At 48.9% G+C, this 25,374-nt stretch overlaps 1 protein-coding gene across 2 annotated transcripts; it reads right to left on the reverse strand.

The window, feature by feature from the left end:
• Nucleotides 1-2,372: 2,372 nt before the first annotated feature.
• Nucleotides 2,373-23,911, reverse strand: SLC22A17 (solute carrier family 22 member 17). 2 transcript variants are annotated; one of them, XM_083410417.1, is made up of 10 exons: nt 23,591-23,911; nt 21,932-22,271; nt 20,307-20,410; nt 16,144-16,298; nt 14,003-14,168; nt 12,452-12,585; nt 11,504-11,609; nt 9,091-9,314; nt 6,089-6,200; nt 2,373-4,366 (listed from the first exon to the last, which is right to left on the reverse strand). In XM_083410417.1, the coding sequence occupies exons 2-10, from the start codon at nt 22,259-22,261 to the stop codon at nt 4,051-4,053; spliced, it is 1,647 nt and encodes a 548-aa protein (XP_083266543.1). In that variant the 5' UTR covers nt 22,262-22,271; nt 23,591-23,911; the 3' UTR covers nt 2,373-4,050. The 2 variants fall into 2 exon arrangements, with proteins under 2 accessions (XP_083266543.1, XP_083266544.1); XM_083410418.1 differs by lacking the exon at nt 23,591-23,911 and adding an exon at nt 22,533-23,515.
• Between the last annotated feature and the right edge of the window lie 1,463 nt (nt 23,912-25,374).

Here is a 25,374-nt window from a genome sequence, read left to right on the forward strand (position 1 = left end):
AAGCCAGAACAGCAAGAGGGATCACTGCAGTGAAAGCAGCGATCCCTCTTGCTGTTCTGGCTTCTGGGATAGCTGCGCAGCCTGCATTCACTCCATAAGATGCACACACATTTCCCCTTACTTTTTAGGAGGGAAAAAGTGAGTCTTATAGAGCAAAAAATACGGTATGTGTGTGTGTGAAAGGGAGAATATACAGTGGTACCTTGGGTTACATACGCTTCAGGTTACAGACTCCGCTAACCTAGAAATATTACCTCAGGTTAAGAACTTTTCTTCAGGATGAGAACACAAATTGCGCAGCAGCAGCAGGAGGCCCCATTAGCTAAAGTGGTGCTTCAGGTTAAGAACAGTTTCAGGTTAAGAACGGACCTCCAGAACAAATTAAGTACTTAACCTGAGGTACCACTGTACAGGCAAGCCCCAAACCTACTGCCTGAGCTTGGCCACCTCTTGCCTTTCTGCCCCCCCCCCCCCGGTTTATTGGTCTGCATGCTTCTCTAAAACAGCTCTTCTGTCTTCAGAGTGGCTGGATCACTGCCAGAAATACTCTGCTTGCAGGCTGCAGATTTTGCGTACCTCCTACTCAATGCTTTCTTGCTGCAGGAATTTTCCTGCGTTTTAAAAAAACCCCTACTTCAATGCAGCACAGATTTCTCAGCATAACAGCATGTTGCATAACTGGATTGCTGGCTGCCCCAACAACAGAGATGCAAGAGAGGGGCAGTGTGTTAACTTGTCCAGTGAGCTGAGCAGGACCCCCCTGGAGGGAGCAGGAGCTTTTCACAAATGACCATTGCGGGGGGTACAGGATTATCCGTCCCATCTTCCCTGAACTCACTGCTTGGAGTCGATGGGAGCGGGAGTCCTGGACCAACAGGTGCGGAAAAACGGGGGGGGGGTGTCACAGTGGCGTAGCGTGGGTTGTCAGCACCCGGGGCAAGGCAAGTAATTTGCGCCCCCCCCAACTGCTGCACTGTCCCTCCCCCAGATAGTCCCTCGCTCTCTCTCCGCTCCGCACCGCACGCCTGGCACCCTACCCTCCACAGTGGGCGGCGACCCGGCGGCTCGGATCGGATTCGCACAGCCAGCACTGCAGTGAGAGAGAGTGAGTGAGCCAGGTAGGGGCAGAGAGCTGCGAGTGCGAGCGCGCCCCCCCCCAGATGCTGCGCCCGGTGCGGCCGGCCCCCCCTGCACCCCCCACGCTACGCCACTGGTGTGTCCCAAATATTTTTTTTTACCATAAAGGGGTATGTGCGGGGAAGAGTATTGTGGGATGCTGTAAATGTGGGTCTTGTCAGAGTGCAGCCCTGCCTTTTCACACGTCGAAAGGGCAAAACATGCTCTGGAAAGCATGAAGAATGATGGAAGAGGTGCCAGAAGTCCTCTGCTACAGCTGACTGAACAAATGCACAATCGGGTACCATAATAGAAAGCAGGGAGGTTGAAGTAGAGATAGGTAAAGGTAAAGGGATCCCTGACCATTAGGTCCAGTCGCAAACGACTCTGTGGTTGCGGCGCTCATCTCGCTTTATTGGCCGAGGGAGCCGGCTTACAGCTTCCGGGTCATGTGGCCAGCATGACTAAGCCGCTTCTGGCGAATCAGAGCAGTGCGCGGAAACGCCGTTTACCTTCCCGCCGAAGCTGTACCTATTTATCTACTTGCACTTTGATGTGCTTTCGAACTGCTATGTTGGCAGGAGCAGGGACCGAGCAACGGGACCTCACCCCGTTGCAGGGATTCAAACCGCCGACCTTCTGATCAGCAAGTCCTAGGCTCTGTGGTTTAGACCACAGCGCCACCCGCGTCCCTAGAGACGCTTAGGTGTGTTTAAAGAATTTTTACATAGTGAGTCAAGGAGAGATGAGCAGCTCCCATTTACTGCCAAGTTTGGAGACTTCTCTCATCTGTGCACTGAACAGGGAAATGTGTTTCTGCAGCAACTTTGCACCTGCCCTGTTACCAGCATTTGAGCAGCAAACTTGCTGGGCATGCCATACAACTCTGCATCAAGACCTCTCAGGGCAGCCTTCTCTCCAGATGCTCTGAACTACAAATCCCATCAGCTCCAGGTTAGGAGAGGATGCTTTAGGGCAGGGGAGCCTCTGCACCCCCCCCCAAGGTCTTGAGAACGCCCAACTCCCACCATCCCTGCCCATTGCCATACTGCCTGGAGTGGGAAGGAGCTGAAATGCTGTAATCAGGAGGGCTGCAAGCTTGAGGGGAATGCTAGCATTTTGGGGGGGGGGTGTGTCCTGGGACAGTTGCTGTTCCACATTGAGGAAGGACGTCAGCTGCAGTTGCACCCCAACTCCATGAGAAACCCGGACAAACATTTCTAGCACCGCCGAAATAAATGGGGCGAAGCAAAGGATTCTCAAGAAGTGCCCCCCCTTTAATTTGTATTTAGCTTATTAACAGTCAGTAGTTTGTTTCCCGTAGAAAGCAGCCAACCGTCTTCCCAGAGTCTCCTGTGTGGGTTGCGTTTTGAGTTGCCAAAAGAGCAAGTAGAGTGGCCCAGTCTGTTCCTTCCCACATTCAGGCATCTCTTTCCCCCCCTTCCTCCTTGGTGATAAAAATTAGCATTTTCCTTGGGCCCAGAGGGGTGGGACAACCAGTCTGTACCTGATGTGGTGTGCATGTCAATGCTTTATAAAGTATACAAATAGGCAGGGAGGAGAGAAGAGAAGGAATTAGGTTTCTTGCTCTTAGCGCTGGAAGTAAGCCTGCAGCTTGCTGCTTCCTTTTGGCAGTAAGGAAGCAGAAATCCAAGAAGGTTTTGCTCCCTCCAGGATGTTAAAACAGGGAAATGCCGCCCAGCTTATAAGAGGCAATCCTGACCCCCAAGTATTGAGCAATGGCCATGGAGTGCAGCAGGGGATTGTGGGATAGGGATTGAGTGAGCAGCCATCTTTCGCAAGATCATGGAGAAGAATATAGAACAGCCCACTTTTAAAAGGCTCTTGCTTCCATTTTGGGGTTAAGTCAACTCTGACAAGAGTGACATTCAAAGCCCTTTGTACACTGAGGATGTGCTATCAAAACGATGTCTGAATGTAGTGCATAGGTTGAAAGCTCTGACCCTGACTTTGAAACTGGCCCTTAAACGTTCCATCTTGGCCTCAGTTTCCTAAACCTGTGAAATGGGAACAGAAACAATCTGATCCGAATGAATCCTCTATGGTTCAGTATCTTGGGGCAAGTTATACCCCCAAGATTGTTAAATATCCAATACTGTATGGATGTTTTTTCCAGACTGGAGAGCAGCCAGGCATTTTAAGGAAAAAACTACAAAAACAGATGAGAGGTGAGGAAACACCTCTCTAAATCTGACACTCTATTATTTCTGCCAGGGCTCCTGGGCCTTTTAACACCTGACTGCCAGAAATCTGGCAGGGAAATAATAATAATAATAATAATTTATTATTTGTACCCCGCCCATCTGGCTGGGTTTCCCCAGCCACCCTGGGCAGCTTTCCCTGGTCCCCCCCCCCCCCCAATTTGGACAGAGCTTCACCTGGCAATTTCTACTTGCAGAAGCAGCCAAGACAAGGCAGACCGCTGCTCTTTTGGGGCAGGGAACTCTGAGAAAGGACCTGGCTTTCTGGAAATACTGTACCTAGGAGCTTATTATTATTGCACACAGAGCGGTCTAGTTTTGAGAGGGTTCTCCATCCCAACCACGAAAGCCTGCATGGTCAGGGTGTGTGTGTGTGTGGTCTTGGGCCGGCCCTCGTCTGGTGAGCCACGCCGAATCGCCAACTGAACTGCGTGTGTGCGAGGAGCGGGGGCGAGCCAGTTTGTAGGCTTATAAAAAAACAGAAAGAAAAAAAGATAAATGACCGGCGTTGCTAATGGTTTACCCCCACCCAGCCTCGACACGGAGGAAAAGGGCAGCTCTCCGGCAGAACGAAACGGAGAAAAGTGGAGGCCGCTTGGCAATGTCTTCTTCTGCCCTTGCGAGGCTTTAGTGAAGTCCCAAACCAGGCAGCGGGCAAAGGAGGTCCACATCCAGCCAGGGCGTGTGTACGGCGGCAGCGGCAGAGGGTGCATCAGCTGGCAGGGTTCGGCGTGGACAGCAGAGGCACGTCGTCCCGCCGGGTGGCTCCTTCTGAGTCCCGGCTCTCGCCTCCTCCGGCCCGGCGTAGCAGCGAAGGCCTCCGGTAGAGTTCCCCGTCACGGAGGCCCTCGGGCAGCCCCTTCCGCTTGCTCTCAGGCAGCAGCATCAGGCAGAGGAGAGCCAGGATGTTGAGAGAGGCCAGGACGATGTGCTCGAGGAAAGAGCCGTGTTGCTCTCGCAGCCGCAGCAGAGGGGCACTCAGGCCGCCCAGGGATGCCACGGCCAGGATCAGGCCCAGGCCCTTGCCCCTGTGGAGGGAGACAGAGATAGAGGGCCTTGGTGACGCGATCCTGAAACCAGTTGCCATAGGGACGTTATCGCCAAGGCCGCGGAGCTCCCCGTGCCTCAAGGACAAGGCTGAACCAGCGGCAGGAAGGGCTCTGCGGATGTTGTTAATCCTTGCTCCTGCGTTATCTAACAAAGTTCTCCAAAACAGGTGGACGGCGAAGGCTAGAGAGAGAGCTGTGAGCGGAAGGGGGGTCCTTTTCCCAAGGCTGCCGTAAATGGAACGAAAGAGAATATAGAATGGTCGACTTGGAATGGGCCCTGAGGGTCATCCAGACCAACCCCCTGAAATGCAGGAATCTGAACTCAAGCCACCATGCCAGACGGCCGTCCAACCTCTGCTTAAAAACCTCCAGAGGAAGGGGAGTAAACAAGTATGAGGGGGAAATGGAAATTCTCGCGCTCCTAAAGTGCTTGGTGGCTTATGGAGTTATTTTATGGAGTTATTTTATTTTATATATACATAATTTTTATTACATTTTCTGTTTTACAATTCAGAATACTTATTTAAACATCCTTAAAATATCAGTGAACTTCCCTTCTTCTCTTTCCATGGTTCATTTTGCGTATCATAAATCCCTGAATATTTTACAAAAACTGTACCATTCAGTATTCCATTATTACATCCGTCAAAACTTACTTACACAGTTGAATTTATCTTAATGCTGCCAAAGTTTTCAATTGTACAATTTGCCCCCATATAGTCAATAAACATTTTCCAGTTTTCCCTAAATGTATGTTCTTCTTGTTCTCTTATTCTATATGTTAAGTCTGCAAGCTGCGCATATTCTGTCAGCTTAAGTTGCCATTCTTTTCTAGTTGGTACCTCGCTCATTTTCCAGGGACTAGAAACTTTTTTTTAAAAAGGACAGCATGGTTTTCATGAAGCAGAACTCTGTCCTGATACCAGTACCAAATTCTTTTAGTTTCTTTTGGTTTCTATAGTTCTTTAGCTATACCTTCTGTTTTAATACTTTTTAGCTTTCCAAAATGTTTTATAGATACTAAATGATTGTGCTCCACCCTACTTATGCTGGTCTATGACTGTAATAAAGATTTGACTGATTGAGTACCAAATTCTGTGCATGTGTGGCAATGCCGCACAAATTTATAGAGACACAGGAATATACTGCTGGTCCATCTAGGATTCCCAGCCCTACCTTCAGATGTGAGGAGCTGAACCTGGAACCTTTCAAAGCAGGCATTAGACCAGGCATGGCCAAACTCGGCCCTCCAGCTGTCTTGGGACTACAATTCCCATCATCCCTGACCACTGGTCCTGTTAGCTAGGGATGATGGGAGTTGTAGTCCCAAAACAGCTGGAGGGCCAAGTTTGGCCATGCCTGCATTAGACCCAACTGAACTACAGCACTTACTCACCTGCAGCTGCTGGGGAAGCAAAATAAGGAAAGCAACAAAATGGCCACAATATGAGGGCTAGAAACATGAAAGAGAAAAATGGGGGGCAGGGCGGCTGTTCCCAAGCAGTTGGCGAAAGAAGGGTGGACTATACTACCAAAGGAGATATAGCCAGGGTGGAGTTTTAAAATAGGGCCACCTTCTCGCAGTTTCCCAACTCCCCATCCACAACCTTACATGATGGTACAGCTTCTTTCCCCCAAAGAATCCTGGGAGCTGGAGTTTGTTAAGGGCCTGAGAGAGGCCTCTCGCTCTCTCCACCTCACCTGATCACGGTGGGGATGACCTCGGAGGCGAAGAAGATGCTGAGGGATCCAGCTGCGTGGGAGGAGAAGAGGCCAAGGATGGAGAAGATTCTCCGCGCAGCATCGTTGAGATCTGCAACGCGGAGGGAGGGAAAGGGCAGAAACGGTGAAAAGGAGACACCAAGAGAGGTCTCAACCAACAGAAGTGGCTCCTAATATTTTTCCACTCAAAGCAGAAGAAGCTTATCTGTTCACTTATACCTCTATATAATACAGTGGTACCTCGGGTTACATACGCTTTGGGTTACATACGCTTCAGGTTACACACTCCGCTAACCCAGAAATAGTGCTTCAGGTTAAGAACTTTGCTTCAGGATAAGAACAGAAATCGGGCTCCGGCGGCACAGCAGCAGCAGGAGGCCCCATTAGCTAAAGTGGTACTTCAGGTTAAGAACAGTTTCAGGTTAAGTACGGACCTTTGTATATCAAAAGTTTGGCCTTTAGCTATCTGTGGTCTTTTCGAAGTGGGTGGGGTGTTTTTAATGTATTTCTTTATCCTCTTGGTTTTAATATATCTATGTGGGGTCTTCTGTCTGTCTGTCTATCTATCTATTTGTAAGTTGTTTTTTGCCCTGGGTAAGATAAAGCAACTAACCAATTACTGTATGATCATTATTCTTATGGTGGTTCAAAATGTGAAAACACAAAAATACATAACCTATCAACAAACAATAACAATAATGAATAATAATAATATGCAAATTAAAACAAGAAAAATGTATCCTTTGAAATACAGAAATTACGTGCAAAGACATGACACTAATTAGCCCTGCACAGGTGTTACTCAACAGGGCTTTATATGTTCTTCTTCTTAATTTCATTTCTAAACTACGTTATATTTTTAAGGAAAAAGACCTTGAAGCGGTTTACAACCTACATTAAAACATCAAACAAAACAATCCAGAATAAAACACAACTGAAGAAAGTCAGGTATACATTCAAAGCAACATACTTAAAGGTAAAGGGACCCCTGACCATTAGGTCCAGTCGTGACCAACTCTGGGGTTGTGGCGCTCATCTCGCTTTATTGGCCGAGGGAGCCGGCGTACAGCTTCCGGGTCATGTGGCCAGCATGACTAAGCCGCTTCTGGTGAATTAGAGCAGCGCACGGAAACACCATTTACCTTCCCGCCGGAGCGGTACCTATTTATCTACTTGCACTTTGATGTGCTTTTGAACTGCTATGTTGGCAGGAGCAGGGACCAAGCAACGGGAGCTCACCCCGTGGCGGGGATTCGAACCGCCGACCTTCTGATCGGCAAGTCCTAGGCTCTGTGGTTTAACCCACAGCTCCACCTGTGTCCCTCCCACAACATACTTAAGAGAAGATAATATCTTTAAAAGGTTTCAAAAGGAAACATTGCAAACGAGGTCAACTACAGAATGCACATATAACACAGCTAAGTTAGCAACAACAACAACAGCATTATTATCTTAAACATGTCAAAAGAAAGCATCACTAAAGGAAATGCACATTTAAATTCATTCACAAGAGGCTAAAAAATTACCACATGCATAGAAGACACTGAGAGTCAGGCCTAGATCAAACAGTAGCTCCTCACCTGCAACTGTGATATTTCAAAGGGGTGCCAACCCATTCTAGATTGCAACAGACTGAACACTGCCTCTCTAATTACAGAAATAATAATAATAATAATAATAATAATAATAATAATAATAATAATAATATTTTATTTATACCCCGCCCTCCCCAGCCAAGGCCGGGCTCAGAGCGGCTTACAAGCAATAATAAAAACAAGATGAATGATTACAACTTAAAAACAAAAGTAAATACAACATTAAAATAATGGAACATTAAAATATTAAAATGTAGCCTCATCGCAGGAGGAGAAGGAAAAGAAAAAAGAAGGAGAGGGAGGGAGGGAATCAAATTGGCTCCAAGCCAAAGGCCAGGCGGAACAACTCTGTCTTACAGGCCCTGCGGAAAGAAATCAGATCCTGCAGGGCCCTGGTCTCATGAGGCAGAGTGTTCCACCAGGCCGGGGCCAGAGCTGAAAAGGCCCTGGCTCTGGTTGAAGCCAATCTAACTTCCTTAGGGCCCGGGACCACAAGGGTGTTGCTATTTATGGACCTTGAGGCTCTTTGTGGGGCATACCGGGAGAGGCGGTCCCGTAGGTACGAGGGTCCTAGGCCGTGAAGGGCCTTAAAGGCCAAAAGCAGCACCTTAAATCTGACCCTGTACTCCACCGGGAGCCAGTGCAGCTTGAATTGCATACTGACTGTACCTCTGACTTCTATGGATCGAGCTTCACTATGCTGAATTACATTTTACTAATTTGAGGGGCTGTTTCTGCCCAGCAGCAACTTCTCCATCTACATTTTTTTTTAAAGATACTTTATTTTGACAAAGTAATAATCATGAATAAATAAGAACAAAAATGTGCACCCCACCACTAAGATCATTCCAACTATCCAGCCTTCCCAAATTTCAACCCCTTTCCGTTTTTTTCAACAGGCACTCTCCATATCTCCTCAGAATAATTTCTCCTGCATATTTCTCCTGCCTTACCTTAATGGCACATGTTAATTTATCATTCATAGCTATATCCCACACCGCTTTATATCATTCTTCTATTTTATATTCTGCTTGCCCCTTCCACTTCCTAGCTAGAATAACTCATGGAGCTGTCAATAAATTTGTGAGCGAGTTCTTCCTAGCCTGTGAACCTTCCACCCCATCGTAAATTGATAATAATGCCACCTCTGGACTTTTGGGTTAGCTTCCCATCTACATTCGATGGGGGGAAAAGAATAAACAGGACTGGTTGTTATCAGCCTACTGAGTCCTCGCTCTGCGTCTCTGCAATCTGCCTAGTGCATCTTTCTGGAGGGGCAGAGGAGCCCTGTGACACACATCCTCATTTTGGGCGTGACCATGATTGCAAATGAAACTCCTTAGCGGCTTTTTTTAAAAAAAGGAAAACTAACTTGAAGCGACTTACACTCTCCCAGGCCCAGCAGGATCAGGGAAGCGATGCCGGCCAGCGTGGTGGTGAGGAGGAGAATCCCGCGGCGTCCGTAGCGGTCCACGCTCAGGCACAGGAAGAGGCAGGCAAGGCCCGCACTGCCGGATGACAGCAGGTAGGAGAGGTAGAAGTTGGCCCGTGGATCCTCCAGGGATTCCCAGGCCAGCAGGTAACAGTGGCAGATGGCGTGGGCGATGAAACTGGAGAGGTGCCATGCAGAAAACAACAACAACATCAATGCAGTTTAGTTTTTTACAGTACAGTGGTAAAAGGTAAAGGGACCCCCGACCATTAGGTCCAGTCGTGGCCGACTCTGGGCTTGCGGCGCACATCTCGCTTTATTGGCCGAGGGAGCTGGCGTACAACTTCCGGGTCATGTGGCCAGCATGACTAAGCCGCTTCTGGTGATCCAGGGCAGCGCACAGAAACGCAGTTTACCTTCCCGCTGGAGCGGTACCTATTTATCTACTTGCACTTTGACGTGCTTTTGAACTGCTAGGTTGGCAGGAGCAGCGACCGAGGAACGGGAGCTCACTGCATCACGGGGATTCGAACCGCCGACCTTCAGATCGGCAAGTCCTAGGCTCTGTGGTTTAGCCCACAGCGCCACCCACGTCCCTTTTTACAGTGGTACCTCGGGTTAAGTACTTAATTCATTCCAGAGGTCCGTTCTTAACCTGAAACTGTTCTTAACCTGAAGCACCACTTTAGCTAATGGGGCTTCCTGCTGTCGCCACACCGCTGGAGCACGATTTCTGTTCTCATCCTGAAGCAAAGTTCTTAACTTGCGGTAATATTTCTGGGTTAGTGGAATCTGTAACCTGAAGTGTATGTAACCCGAGGTACCACTGTATATCCAATTTTGGGGGGATTGGAGGGAATGAAAGGTGTCCCGGAAACTACAACTAATCCAGAATGCGGCAGCCAGACTGGTGACTGGGAGTGGCCACCGAGACCATATAACACCAGTCCTGAAAACCCTACATTGGCTCCCAGTACGTTTCCAAGCACAGTTCAAGGTGTTGGTGCTGACCTTTAAAGCCCTAAATGGCCTCAAAGGCCCAGTATACCTGAAGGAGCATCTCCACCCCCATTGTTCAGCCTGGACACTGAGGTTCAGCTCTGAGGGCCTTCTGGCGGTTCCCTCACTGCGAGAAGCCAAATTACAGGGAACCAGGCAGAGGGCCTTCTCGGTGGTGGCGCCCGCCCTGTGGAACACCCTCCCATCAGATATCAAGGAAATAAATAACTCTTTGACTTTTAGAAGGCATCTGAAGGCAGCCCTGTTTAGGGATGTTTTTAAGGGTTGATGTTTTTATTATGTTTTTAGATATGCTGCAATCTGCCCAGAGTGGCTGGGGAAACTCAGCCAGATGGACGGGGTATAAATAATAAATAATATTAATATTAATAATATTGAAAGGAGCTTGCGGGAAGAAAATGCATCCAAACCAAAAGCACCCTGAAGAAAAAGAAAAAGAAAACAGAAGAACAAAAATTAAAGCAGCAGGAGGTTTTTAAATATAAAAATCGTGGAAATGTAGAGTTGGGAGAAAATAACAGGGAAAACTGGCGAATACCTTTAAAAATATTTTAAAAAGAGCAACCAAACAGTGATCCACTCAGCTTTCATAAAGTTGTAAATCTCATAGTTTCTCTCAAGGGAAGTTGAGATGAAATTGTATGTTATAAAAAGGAAAGGAATTAGGACCACTGGAACGGTTATATGCATTCTAGATCCTTGCATGGTGCAATGGCTGATTAAAAGTTCCAAAAGAGTGGATCCCTATGTTAAAAGCCACCTGGTGGTCTGTGATCCCCATCGTTCTGCCCAGACACTGAGGTCCAGCGCCAAGGGCCTTCTGGCGGTTCCCTCCCTGTGAGAAGTGAAGTTACAGGGAACCAGGCAGAGGGCCTTCTCGGTGGTGGCACCTGCCCTGTGGAACGCCCTCCCATCAGATGTCAAAGAGAAAAATAACTACCAAACTTTTAGAAGACATCTGAAGGCAGCCCTGTTTAGGGAAGCTTTTAATGTTTAATAGACTATTGTATCTTAATATTCTGTTGGAAGCCACCCAGAGTGACTGGGGAAACCCAGCCTGATGGGGGTATGTATGTATGTATGTATAAATAAATAAATAATAATTAATAATAATAATCAAGAGAGGAGACTCCAAATCCAGGTTCTTGGCTCTCACACCCAACTCACAAGTCTGGGAGAACATGCGAGTGCCAAAGAGCCTTCCCCCAAAAGGTACTGTTCATTTCACCTCTACGAGGTTTTCCCTCACCGTTGAATAACTTCCTCATCTCAAAACCCCGTATATACCTCCCTGACCCCCACCGATGCCAAGACTTTCTGGTTCAGGACAAAGAAAGGTGGACTTACGTAGTGAAACCGAGGATAAGAACATTCTTCCAGATGTTTCTGCAGGACAGCACGGCCCGGAACGAAATCTGGGCTGCAGCGGGGAGGTGGCAGGCATTGTCAAGTTCTTCAGAAGCAGATTTAGGGGGAAACACACAAAATAAAGGAGTTGAAAAGGGCATTCCACCCATGAGGAGAAGCTACAGCCACACGGCTCTCCTCCTGTATTGCTCCTTTTACTAAAATCTATGCAAAGTCTTCATTGAGCCCCATTGATTAAATCTGCCAGGACAATCAAAAGGCATCTCTCGCTTTCAAAACTCGCCGGGAATTGACCCCAGACATTTTGCAGCCTCCCTCTTCGGAGTTCGTGATAGGCCTATAAATTCTAATTTTCTTGCTGCCTATATAATCTCTTGCGACTTTCATTTATGTTGCTCTGCCTTGTAATATGTATCTGAATAAATGTGCTTCATTTCCTTAAAAATAAAATAAAATCCCTTTGCTTTCTTAATGCTGGTTATTGTCCGCCTCAATAAAGGTTTGAGAGATACAGTGGTACCTCGCAAGACGAAAAACTCACAAGACGAAAGAGTTTTTTGTTTTTTGAGTTGCTTCACAAGACGAATTTCCCTATGGGCTTGCTTCGCAAGACGAAAACGTCTTGCGCCTTTTTCTTAAAACCGTCAATGCATTCCTATGGGAAACCATCAATGCATTTCCTATGGGAAACCGTGCTTCGCAAGACGAAAAATTCACAAGACGAAAAAACTCGCAGAACGAATTAATTTCGTCTTGCGAGGCACCACTGTATGTATATATTTTTATAAATATTTTAAAGGGGCAGGTGGAAAGGGGGGCAGAGGCTTCCCACTTCACCTAGAGCCCAGTTCTTCAAGCAGAAATTGGCATCCCCTCTGAAAAATCTTTGGATCAAAGCCCTCTTGGCCTGCTCTTCTTGAGACTCACCTTCCAGGGCCTCCTGAGCCTCCGACTCCTGGCTGCCACTGCCCTGAGCCAGGGCTATCAGGATCTCCTTGGCTTGGGCTGTCCGTCGAGTGGCCAAGAGCCACCGGGGTGAGTCTGGGTACAATCCAGGACACCTAAGCAGGATCGGGGCCGGGGGGCGGGGGAAATCAGGGGTATCAGGCAGTGTTAGAAACTGAGATATGAAAGCTAGGAGCTAAATGGCACCTTAAACCTAGGTTATGGGCGCAACAACGGAATGTCTAGGCACACTTTTTAATAACAAGAATACAACGCTGAAAATGAGTGGACTGCAGCTAAAATTTTATACAGTGGTACCTCTGGATGCAAACGGGATCCGTTCCAGAGCCCTGTTCTCATCCTAAAGCGAATGCAACCTGCGTCTGCGTGTGGCACGATCCACTGCTTCCGCGCATGCGTGTGACATCATTTTGAGCATCTGCACATGCGGCAAAACCCGGAAGCAACGCATTCCTTTACTTCCGGGTCGCCGCGGAGTGTAACCTGAAAACGCTCAACCTGAAGCATATTTAACCCGAGGTATGACTGTATTCATTTTTTGCATAGTCTAATCCTCATCTGAAGACTGCAGCAAACAACAACAACAACTTATTATTTATACCCCGCCCATCTGGTCGGGCCTCCCCAGCCACTCTGGGCGGCTCCCAACAGAATATTAAAAACATGATAAAATATCAAACATTAAAAACTTCCCTAAACAGAGCTGCCTTCAGATGCCTTCTAAAAGTCAGATAGTTGTTTATTTCCTTGACATCTGGTGGGAGGGCATGCCACAGGGTGGGCGCCACCACCGAGAAGGCCCTCTGCCTGGTTCCCTGTAACTTTAATTCTCGCAGTGAAGGAACCGCCAGAAGGCCCTTGGAGCTGGACCTCAGTGTCCAGGCTGAACGATGGAGGTGGAGACGCTCCTTCAGGTCTACTGGGCCTTTGAGGCCATTTACGGCTTTAAAGGTCAGCACCAACACTTGGAATTGTGCCGGGCGGTAGTTTTCCGTGCCGGGTGCAACTAGCAAAAAGGCTTTCAGCCTCATTATACCAACGCCAAATTACAATTACTAATACCAACCATTCAGTTGCCAAATTATGTAATTTAGGTGGTCCCCTGCATGCTAGAATTGGTGGTTTGATGATGTACTTTATTTCTGCGTCCCCAAATCTTATGAATTTCAATTACGCTCCAGGCAAAATAGCAATCCCTTATACAACAACAGCAATATTAATGACTTCCATTTGTATTGACACATTAAATGATTTATAAATCTACAGGTGAAGCGTTCAAACTATAGCCTGTCCGTGATGCTTCTTTTTTGTCCTTGTAAAATATTATGTTTACCTTTTCCTGGTTGTTGCTGTCCTCCTTCAGGCCTTGGGCGGAGCTAATATCCCATTCTTATAATGAGGCTATTATTGCATTATTGTAATTGAAAACTAATAAAAATATTATTTCCCCCTCCCCACAAGGCCTTCTGCCTGGTTTTGGCGAGGGATTTCAGTGACGCGCCCACAACTTACCCATAGAAGAGGCAGAGGCCCAGCCCAGCCGCCATGACGCCCTGCAAGACCCTCCAACCGCCACACGCCAATGCCAGCCCCAGAAGAAGGAAGTGCCCCCCAACCATGAGGAGGTCTGCCGCCATGGTCACGGGCAGCCGCTGTGGGGGGCAGCACAGCTCCAAGCCTGGAAAGGAAGAGAGGCAGCGGCTAAGTCAAGGCATGGCCAGGCAAAAAGGACGGGGGTCAAATTTCTAAGCTGCAATTCAATATTTTCCAGGGGTAACAGAGTGGCGGTTGACATGGAAAACAATGAGAACGCCAGACGAAAACATCAACAAAACTCCCTAAAGCAGTGGTGCCCAACCTTTTTTTGGCCATGCCCCACCTAGGTAAAGGTAAAGGGACCCCTGACCCTTAGGTCCAGTTGTGGCCGACTCTGGGGTTGCAGCGCTCATCTTGCTTTATTGGCCGAGGGAGCTGGCGTACAGCTTCCGGGTCATGTGGCCAGCAGGACTAAGCCTCTTCTGGCGAACCAGAGCAGCGCACGGAAATGCCGTTTACCTTCCCACCGGAGTGGTACCTATTTATCTACTTGCACTTTGACGTGCTTTCGAATGGCTAGGTTGGCAGGAGCAGGGACCGAGCAACGGGAGCTCACCCCGTCGCGAAGATTCGAACCGCCAACCTTCTGATCGGCAAGTCCTAGGCTCTGTGGGTTAGACCACAGCGCTACCCGCGTCCCTAGTATGCTCCACCTAAGCATCTCTAAAATCCTGATGTGCCCCCCCCATGACATATAATTCCTATTATTCAAAAAGTGAACTCCTATTCACATGGAGGAAGCCTAAAATGCCATCAACTGTTAATAACTCATTCTCGAAATCATATTGTTGGAAACCGTGGCCCTAAAGCTAAGTAAAAGAGCAAAACTAAGTACAGTCTTGGATCTCGAACGCCTTGGCTCCCAAACGATCGAGACCTGGAAGTGAGTGTTCCGGTTTTCGAATGGTTTTCGGAACCCAAACGTCCGAACATTTGGTTTCCGAACATTGGTTTCCGAACATTTTGGAAGTCGAACGGACTTCCGGAACGGATTCCATTCGACTTCCAGGGTACGACCGTGTCTCACAGAGTTAATACTTAAGAGTCAAACTCCCTCAGGGTTAAAGTGTCTGCTTTGGACGCAGGAGACCCCAGAGTCAAATCCCTGCAGGCATCTCTGGGTAGGACTAGGAGAGAGCCCTGCCTGAAATTCAGGAGAGCATTTACCAGTCTACCAGATAAGGTCATTTTCTTGCCACTGCCCCCTTGGTTCCAGCAACTCATCTCCAGTGCCTACTTTGTAAAAATGCCCGATAAACCGTGGCTTGCACAATCCACTAAGGAATATAATAAAGCAAAACAGCAACAATCCATTGCACCTTTAGGTTAAAAAAAAGGTAAAGGGCCCCTGGGCGGTTAAGTCCAGTCAAAGGCGACTATGGGGTTGCGGCGCTCATCTCGCTTTCAGGCCGAGGGAGCCGGTGTTTATCCACAAACAGCTTTCCGGGTCATGTGGCCAGCAGGACTAACTGCTACTGGCACATGGAGGGCCGTGATGGAAACCAGAGCGCACAGAAACGCTGTTTACCTTCCCGCCAGAGCGGTACCTATTTACCTACTTGAACTGGTGTGCTTTCGAACTGCTAGGTTGGCAGGAGCTGGGACAGAGCAATGGGAGCTCACTCCGTCGCGGGGATTCGAACTGCCGACCTTCCGATCAGCAAGCCCAAGAGGCTCAGTGGTTTAGACCACAGCGCCACCTGCGCTCCAACAATCCATTGCACCTTCATTCAAACCCCAATTAAAACTATTGAATGAATGCAACAAAAATGATTCGTTTTAATTAATGCAACAAAACAAAGCTGGATTCAGCACCGGCAGCCTGTCAAGCCAGATGGTCATTTACACCCGCTGCCCCTTGCCTCTTCGCACCCCCCTAGTGAAACTCACCGCCTCCCAGGGGGCTGCAACACCCATTTGGAGAACCACTGAGCTAGGTGCACCAATGACCTGATTCAGCACAAGGCAGCGTCTTGTGTTTCCTACGCTGCAGCCTGCAATGGAGGACCCCACCCAACCGATGGATTCGCTTGCGCAACGTAGGAGAGGATACTCACGGCTAAGGTAGAGGGAGAGCTGCATGCCCCCCAGCATTGCCCCCCAGAGGCAACGGCCCAACATGAAGACGGAGGGCGAGGCGGCAAAGGCAGCCAAGACGCCCGCAGGGCAACCCAGAGCCAAGGCCAGAAGGAGGGTCCCGCGCCGCCCCACGCTGTGGATGAAAAGACAAAGAGGTTGGGCAGAAATGACTGGCATAATCAGAGACCAGGGAGAAGAGATGGTGGAAGAAGATTGGAAGAAATTCAGAGATTATTTACAGAAATATTATAAGATTAATGAATGTTAGAATGACATTGGATTGAACGTAAAAGGTTATTAGCAAAAAGGTGTAAAGTTAAAAGACTTAATATATTAAGATATTAAGGAGATCAAGATATATTAAGATATTAAAATTAAGATAAAGATTAGTTAAGATAGAGGGAAGGGATTTGCTGATCAAATATATGAACTGGAATACAGTGAGGGGAGGTGTGGGGAAGTCTGGGAAATAAGTAAATGCAAGGAATATTATGAAGATGGAATTGTTTTTATTTGTCTTTTTCCTTCTTTTTTTCTCTGTTGCTGTTTTTTGTCGCTTTGTATTTTTGTATTTTTCTGTTATTTTTCTCTCTTATGTAAAAACCTTAATAAAAAATATTATAAAAAAAGAAAAAGAAAAGACAAAGAGGTTGAAAGGTTGCTCTGCCGATTCTTCTCTCTCTCCTTCCTAGCCCAAGCTCCTCCGAGTCTTCCACAAAGGTCTGGATAAAAAGGTCAGCTTTGTGACTTTCTTGAAGAAGCAGCTAAGCAGTAAACCCTATGCAAATCCAGGCTCAGGGATTTTTTTATTATTTTCTTCAAGGTTCGGGGATTTGTTTACTTTTTAATTGTACGTTGTGTGTCCGCGTTTCTCAGTTTGATCCTTTTAAATGGTTTTGTACGTTTTGTGGTACAGTCATACCTCGGAAGCCGAATGGTAGCCATTCCAGAAGTCCGTTTGACTACCAAAATGGGCTTCTGATTGGCTGTAAGAAGCTCCTGCAGCCAATCGAAAGCTGCAGAAGCCCCGTCGGCCAATCGGGTTCCAAAGAACGTCCGAAACTGGAACAGTCACTTCCGGGTTTGCAGCATTTGGGAGCCAAAATGTTCGACTCACAAGGTGTTCAGGATCCAAGGCACGACTGTATTTCATGCATTGATCCTGCCATTATTTTTATTGATCGTAGTTTAGTAATTTTTGTAATCTGGGTATTCATTGCAAATATAATCAATATGCATATACTATTGTATATATAATCAATATATTCCCAGACATTCTTGTATAAATTGGGATAGTGTTATTGTCCTAGTGCTTATGTAAATGTGAATAGCCTACCACATTTTGCACATTTTGCATCGTTCTGCCCGGACACTGAGGTCCAGCTCCGAGGGCCTTCTGGCGGTTCCCTCACTGCGAGATGCCAAGTTACAGGGAACCAGGCAGAGGGCCTTCTCGGTAGTGGCTCCCGCCCTGTGGAACGCCCTCCCATCAGATGTCAAAGCGATAAACAACTACCTGACATTCAGAAGACATCTGAAGGCAGCCCTGTTCAGGGAAGTTTTTAATATGTGACATTTTAGTGTATTTTTCATCTTTGTTGGAAGCCGCCCAGAGTGGCTGGGGAAACCCAGCCAGATGGGCGGGGTACAAATAATAAATTATTATTATTATTATTATTATTATTATTATTATTATTATTATTATTAACTCATTCCATATGTTATTGTACTTATCCATACGGAGTCTGCGGCTGCGTTCATAAATTACCAGTGATCTTCTATCCTCAGTGCATTGACTGAAGGGTAGCCTATCTTTATTTTCCCCGTTCCAAAAGCAGGACTTGAGTATAGCAGCCCTCTCTCCGCATTTGTGGCTCCCAAAAACTGGCACTCAGAGACAGGCTACCTCCAACAAGGAAGATGGAACATAACTATCGTCACTAGTAACTGGCGATAGCCCTATAGCCTCCATTCACCTGTCAGATCCTCTTTTGAAGCCACTTGTGGCCATGAGAGGAATGTTGGGAAATTCAGGAGGGAAAAAAAAAGCGTGCTGCTTCTCACAGCGCCGAGTTAAACTGTGGAACTCACTCCCACAGGAGGCAGTGACGTCACCAACTGGAATGGCTTTAAAAGAGCGCTGGGCATGGTCATGTACAGGGTCTGATGAGGCCCTCAGCTACTGAAGGTAATGGGGCCCTTTATAAGTCCAGTTGTCCTTTGTCAGCAAGAAATTGTCGCTGTTTTTTGTGTTGAATATATGCTATATGGTAATTGATGGACCTCATAGGTATCTCAAGCCATTTGCCCCTGTTGCCATGCAACCAGTCCATGCAGAATGTAGGCACCCTATATATAGAAAGGAGCAAAGATGTGGTGGTCAGGGGGGATTGCTATGAGGAATTATGAAAAATGAAGCATGCCATTGTGTCAGCGAAGAAAGCATTGCTTTGACTGGGCTTGCGTCATTTGACACGATTTCTGATTCAATCCCACAATCCTCTGCACCTCTGCCATTTTCTTTCTCTACACCTGACAGGAACGTATAAGCATTCTATAACACAGACCAGTTGCTTCACCAGGCCATAAAGACAGAAGGTAGCTTTGATGTAGCTTTTGTTAATCTTTAGATAGGTCTTAAGGGCCAGGAAAAGAGCTTACACGGAGATGGTAAATGTGTCTTTCTTACCTATGGGTTTATGACTTTCGGGGGTACTAAATGCATTTGTCCTTGGTTCCTGATTATTTAGCTTAATCATGTATGCATGCTCAAGTAGGAAATAGTTTCTTTGTAGTTAAAAGGATTTCTCTGATCTGACTTTGTCCCACATGGGGGATTTTTTGAAATGCTCAGAGGAAATCTGATTGGTTCTTACAAACGCTGTGTTAAAAGTTATTTTGTTAATAAAAGGGACCTGGGCCGGGGTGTGGCAGGATTATTATTCGCACTTCCTCCCAGAGTCTTGCTGGCCAAGCCTTGTGTGTATTTTATTAAACAGGGTCCAATCCTTCCTTTGGCATCGGAATGCAACACAAACCAGTGATATTTTAGGGAGCAGGCTAGCAGGCGGGGCCCATGACTTACATCATAGGAGCCTACACAACACAAAACACTGTTGCTGTACGTTTTATTTGTTTTTTATCTTATATTTTGGAAATGTACCGTATTTTTCGCCCTATAGGACGCACTTTATCCCCTCCAAAAATGAAGGGGAAATGTGCGTGCGTCCTATGGGGCGAATGCAGGCTTTCGCTGAAGCCTGGAGAGCGAGAGGGGTCGGTGCGCACCGACCCCTCTCGCTCTCCAGGCTTCAGGAGAGCCGCAGCGCCAGCCCCACAAGATCGGGGGACAGCGGGGAGGCGGAACGCCGCCATCCCGCTGTCTCCCGATGTGGTTTGGAGGCTGACGGCGGGGAGACGTGTGCTTCTCCCCGCCGCCAGCCCCGCAAGCTCCGGGGACAGCGGGGAGGCGCAGCGCGTCTTCCCGCTGTCCCTGGACCTGGTCTGAAGGCGGGTGGCGGGGAGAAGAGCGCTTCTCCCCGCTGCCGGCCCCACAAGCGCCCTGGGGGAAATAATTTTTTTTCCCTTTATTTCCCCCCCCCCCCAAATCTTGGTGCGTCCTATGGGCCGGTGCGTCCTATGGGGTGAAAAATACGGTAGATCCAGTTTCTTCTCCCTTTAATTTTTTTTGCCCCCCCCCCCCAAGAGAGTGTGGCCCTAAGCTATAGCTTGTTTAGCTTATAGAGTGGTACCTCAGGTTACATACGCTTCAGGTTACAGACTCCATTAACCCAGAAATAGTACCTTGGGTTAAGAACTTTGCTTCAGGATGAGAACAGAAATCATGCTCCGGCGGCGTGGTGGCAGCAGGAGGCCCCATTAGCTAAAGTGGTGCTTCAGGTTAAGAACAGTTTCAGGTTAAGTACGGACCTCTGGAACGAATTAAGTGCTTAACCTGAGGTACCACTGTACGTAAATCCGGCACTGGTCATGTAGGATAGAAGCTGGAATGGATGTGCTCGACTGGCCCGATCCGGCAGGCTTTCCTTATGGATCTTGTGGGAGCGAATGTCTTCATGACAAATGGCTTCCCCTGCCAACTGCCCCATCGACAGGCCCGCTGCCTCACCCTCTGGCTTACCTGTCTGCCAGGTGTCCCAGCAGCAGCGCGCCTGCGGCAAAACCCAGGAGGAAGCAGAGCTGCTCCAAGGGAACAATCCATCCACGGAAACAGTCCAGGGACCACTGAGGAGAAAGAGAGGTTAAAAGCAGCGGAACAATGGAGAACATGACGTTTATAGGAGGGCAGGGATATGGGTGGGTGGATGCAGCCCCTCTCAGAGGTCCAGAGAGGCTCGGGTCACTTCCAGCTTTTGAGGCCCATAACTGTAACTAAAATAAAAATAAAAAGGACCACCAGCCAGTAGAGCAAGAGACTCTTAGGGTTGTGGGTTCGAGCCCCATGTTAGATTCCTCCACTGCAGGGGGTTGGACTAGATTGACCTCGGGGTCCCTTCAAACTCTACGATTCCGTGCCCCCCCGCCCCAAAAAAACAAATCCAGCTTTCCCCCGTCCCAAAGGGTGAGTGGTTTGTTTCTATAATCAGCTGATGGGAAAGGTCTAATCTTGTGCCATCAGAACCAATATATTTATTAATAAGCACATTTCTCAGTTTTTAATACGCCATAATCTTTATCAGTGGTATAGATTTTTTACCAAATGCTTCTCTTATTTGCTTAAACTTGCAGCTCTGAGTTGAGAGAGTTGCAACACATTTTGGCTCGCATGTAAAAACAGGTTGCGAAAAATTACCAATAACGCCCAAATGAACAAGGATCTAAATTTGAGGTCCTAGAAGTCCGGGGTCAAATTAGCCCTGAATGGATGCATTCTTGCGGCAGCAGACGTCAAAGAGCTGGAAGGGAGGATGGGGCAAGTGTGACCTACAAGTGTGACCCCCATGTTCCCCGATCCTGGTTTCAGGATCTGGCAGTGACTATCCAGCAGCACAGGAACAGGGAGAAAATACCCCATACATGCTCAGGAGCACTCCTGTTGCCACGGCTCAGATGCAATCTCCCCATTATTATTATTATTATTATTATTATTATTATTATTATTATCATGTGATTCAGGTTGAGCCCAACATTGAAAGCCAGTTTGTGGACTGGCTCCAATTAACTGCTTTGTGTAGGAGTGAAGGAACATGTTCTGTAAGAAAGTTTCTGGCACTATATATACCGTATTTTTTGCTCTATAAGACGCACCAGACCACAAGACACACCTAGTTTTTGGATGAGGAAAACAAGAAAAAAAATATTCTGAATCTCAGAAGCCAGAACAGCAAGAGGGATCGCTGCGCAGTGAAAGCAGCAATCCCTCTTGCTGTTCTGGCTTCTGGGATAGCTGCGCAGCCTGCATTCGCGCCATAAGACGCACACACATTTCCCCTTACTTTTTAGGAGGGAAAAAGTGAGCCTTATAGAGCAAAAAATACGGTATGTGTGTGTGTGCGTGTTTGTGTCTGCCTCCTTTAAAGAGCTAAGAACAGGAATAACTGGTTATTCCCACTCCGTCCATTTTATAGACACAACCACCATGTAATGCAGCCTGGCCCAAGAGCACTTCCTGGGGACTCGAACTCACGTCTCCTTGGTCTAGCACAAGAACCACTGCATCCTTCTGCCTCTCCTGGGTACGGCGAGGGTGGGGGGCCAGGAAGTGGACCTGGGTGGCAACGTCGAGAGGGGATTTGGGTCTCTCACCTCGGTCACCGGATTGTTGGTGAGAGCTGGGAGACCCCCGTATTCCCAGCTCTGGCAGTGGGGGTCCCAGCAGGTTGCGTTGTCCGGGAACCGGGTGCTGTTGGGGTCCCGGCAGTGGCGCGGAGGCGTCAGAGTGAAGAGGGCGTCCGAGCCGGCTCCGAGCCCCAGGAGGAGGCATGGCAGGCAGGTCAGGGCCAGGAGGAGGCGCTGCCTTCGCCCCCCAGCCCCCAGCCGCCCCAGAAGCCCCTCAAAAGACGGGGGTCCTTGGTCAGAAGCCGCAAAGTCCCTCCGCGGGCCCCCGGGGTCCGGAGTCGGGGGGCTGGTATCCATGGGGCAGCGTCTGCAGTGAGAGAAAGAGCAGGTCATAGAATTGCGCAGTTGTAAGGGACCCTCAGGGGTCATCTAGCCTGACCCGCTAAAATGAAAGAATCGTTGACGCTCAGCAACGTCTCTCTGCACCAAGGAGCCTCCAGTTGAGAAGAGGGGTCCCCAAACTTCGACCCCAGTTGTCAGACTATGGCCAGGAAGAGCTGGGTTCGAATCAGCCATGAAGTTCCCTGAGTGAACATGGGCAAGTCTCATGCTTTCTGCCTCTACCTACCTCTCAGTGTTGTTGAGAGGACGGAAGAGAGAGGAATGAATTGCGTACGTAGCTCTGACCTGCTTGAAGTGTCCCCCACCCCCTTAAAGGTAATAATTAACTAAATACAGTACTACGCCATCGAGGTCAACAATAAAGCAGCCAGCCGCTCGGGTTTCATCCCGCAATTCCCCAAATGAAAAGAAGCGTAAAAGGTGGGATGAATTAATTAGGGGGAACAGAAGGAATGGAAGGGAGGGAGGGAGAAGGCAGGTGGCAGGAATAGGGAGGGCCTGGAAAGGGTACAAAAGGGGGCCGGACTGTGGGGCAGAGGAGAAGAAGGGGTCCCACTTATCTTGCTCAGGGGTAAAGCATCTGCCTTGAATTCAGAACGCCCCCAATTCAATCCCTGGGATGTCTAGGGTGAACTAGGTTGAATGAAGTGGGAGGGGGGCGGGCGCTGTGGTCTTCCGTAGTGCTTAGAGTGTCCTCGGACTAGGACCCAGGTGAGAGACCTGGGTTCGAATCCCCACCTGGCCAGGAAGGCGTGACCTTGAGCCCAGTCACCCGCCTCTTAGCCAAACCTCCTTTAAAGGAGTGGGGTGGCGTGGGGAGCACCATAAAGCCCACCCCCTTGAGAAAAAGGTGGGGATAGAAATGCAAATACAGGGGGCAGAGGTGGAGGTAAGCAAAAAATCGGGTGGGTGGGGCCGTTTTCGCTACAGGGAGGGGAAGTCGTAAGAACTGCGTGTGTTTGAAGGGTGGGGCGGGTCCATAAGGGGAGAAGGGGGTGTGGGCGATGGAGGGAGCCGGGAGAGGGAAGGGGGGGTCCCGTGGCGTGGAGAGCCGAGGCAGGCCTCCTGTTTCCGCATTCCGGGTCCCAGGGAGGCGGAGAGAAAGAAAAAATAGGGAGAGGGAGGCGGGACATGGGGGGGGGAGCATAAGTCTTGGGGGAGAAAAGAGAGAAGGGCGGATGGATGGATGGATGAGGCCGGAGGAGGGATGGAGAGGGGGGCGCGCAGAGGAAAGAGAGAGAGAAAGGGAGACAAAGGACGGGCGCCCCGGGTGCCCAGACTCACCACCAGGCGCGGGGCGCGGGTGGGTGGCCGCGCTCCGGGAGGGTCCCCATGGGCGAAGAAGGGGGCTGGAGCGGTGGCGGAGGCGGCCGGGGGGGGGGGACGCTGCGCCCCGAGATCGGGCTCCGTGCGCCTCCGGAGGCTGGGATCGCGCAAGGGGGCGACGCAGGCCGGGGCGGAGCGAGGCTGCCTCCGCCCCACACGGCGGCCGCGTCCCCCGGCACAGCCTGCTCCGCCCCGCAACCTCCAGCCGGGCAGGGAGACCGGCCAAGGGCGAGAGAGCGCGATCCGCGCCGCCGCCGCCACCGGCGCTTCTCTCCCTCTCCAAATGCGTCACGCGCCCCGCGCCTCTTGGCGCACCAGCGAATCCGGATTATTTGCAACCCGTCTGCTCCAGAATCTCTTTTTGGGGTCTACCTCAGCTCAGGTTTCGCTGGCCAACCCGGCGCAGGTGGTTGGGTCCAAGGGATCTCCTGGAAATGTTTGGCCTTGCCAAGGCAGTGTTGCGCAGTGGTTAGAGTCCTGGGCTATATCTGGGTTCAAGTGGCTTTTTGGCCACTAAGGTTCCCAGGGCGACCTCTCAGGAAGGTGCACTGCGGGTCTAACTCAGAATTGTCCACACTGGCTGGCAGTGGATCTCAAACCTAATTGGAGACACCGGGGATTGAACCCGAGGCAGGCAAGGCAGATGCTCAACCAACTGAGCCCTTTTCTTATCCTACTCTACCTTGCAAGGTTGTTGTGGCATGGGCACTGCTCCAAGTTCCTCGGAGAAAGGGACATAAATGAAATTATTAATTAAAATGTATTTGGTGAAAAATAAATGCAACGTCACATTGAAAATCTCGTGAATTTAAGACTCCCTTGAAAGGGCGGAGAGATTCTCTCTCTCAATTTTGCAGTGCAGTTTTCGCCTCTCGCTGGCCTTGGGCAAACTCTTGGCTCCGCACCTCACCAATCATTCTAGGCTAATAAACAAGATCAATGTTCACGTTCCTTCGCTTCTTAACTGTTTATAGGCACAAGTCTTCTAGACCCCATGACTAAAGCATGGACCTGGGGCAAGGGCATCAAGAACGGGAATTGCAGGAGGCAGATATAGAAATATAATTGAGGTTTTTCAAAATTTTACAGGGTGGTACTCCACTAAACTTTAAATGGGACGCGGGTGGCGCTGTGGGTAAAAGCCTCAGCGCCTAGGGCTTGCCGATCGAAAGGTCGGCGGTTCGAATCCCCGCGGCGGGGTGCGCTCCCGTTGTTCGGTCCCAGCGCCTGCCAACCTAGCAGTTTGAAAGCACCCTCGGGTGCAAGTAGATAAATAGGGACTGCTTACTAGCGGGAAGGTAAACGGCGTTTCCGTGTGCGGCTCTGGCTCGCCAGAGCAGCGATGTCACGCTGGCCACGTGACCCGGAAGTGTCTCCGGACAGCGCTGGCCCCCAGCCTCTTGAGTGAGATGGGCGCACAACCCTAGAGTCTGGCAAGACTGGCCCGTACGGGCAGGGGTACCTTTTTACCTTACGCCACTAAACTTTACTCAGAGCAGCCCTGTCAAAACGAATAGACCAAATTTAAGTCATATTTCAGTAGTTATACTCTGAATTAAACTTAATTGAATACCACCCAGTTTTTAATTTTGCAGCTTTGAAATTCATTCTGGCATTTAATGACCTTGGACCCACACGTCATTTTCCCATGCTGCCATGTGGTCAACTTTTATTAGACCACATCTAGATCGCGCAGAGCCTTTTCTTGTAAAACTCTTACATTCATTCCCAGTTTGCCTTTG

This window comes from Podarcis tiliguerta, assembly GCF_965153285.1.
Source record: "Podarcis tiliguerta genome assembly, chromosome: 13".
Lineage (NCBI taxonomy): Eukaryota > Metazoa > Chordata > Lepidosauria > Squamata > Lacertidae > Podarcis > Podarcis tiliguerta.

Excerpts from the sequence above, each read along its gene's own strand:
- SLC22A17 (XM_083410417.1), bottom strand. The coding sequence starts at position 22,261 with ATGGATACCAGCCCCCCGACTCCGGACCCCGGGGGCCCGCGGAGGGAC. Across the intron at positions 11,610-12,451 it reads GGCTCAGGAGGCCCTGGAAG|AACTTGACAATGCCTGCCAC; the intron begins GTGAGTCTCAAG and ends CTGCTTCTGAAG. Across the intron at positions 6,201-9,090 it reads CCTGCTGGGCCTGGGAGAGT|ATCTCAACGATGCTGCGCGG; the intron begins GTAAGTCGCTTC and ends TCCGCGTTGCAG.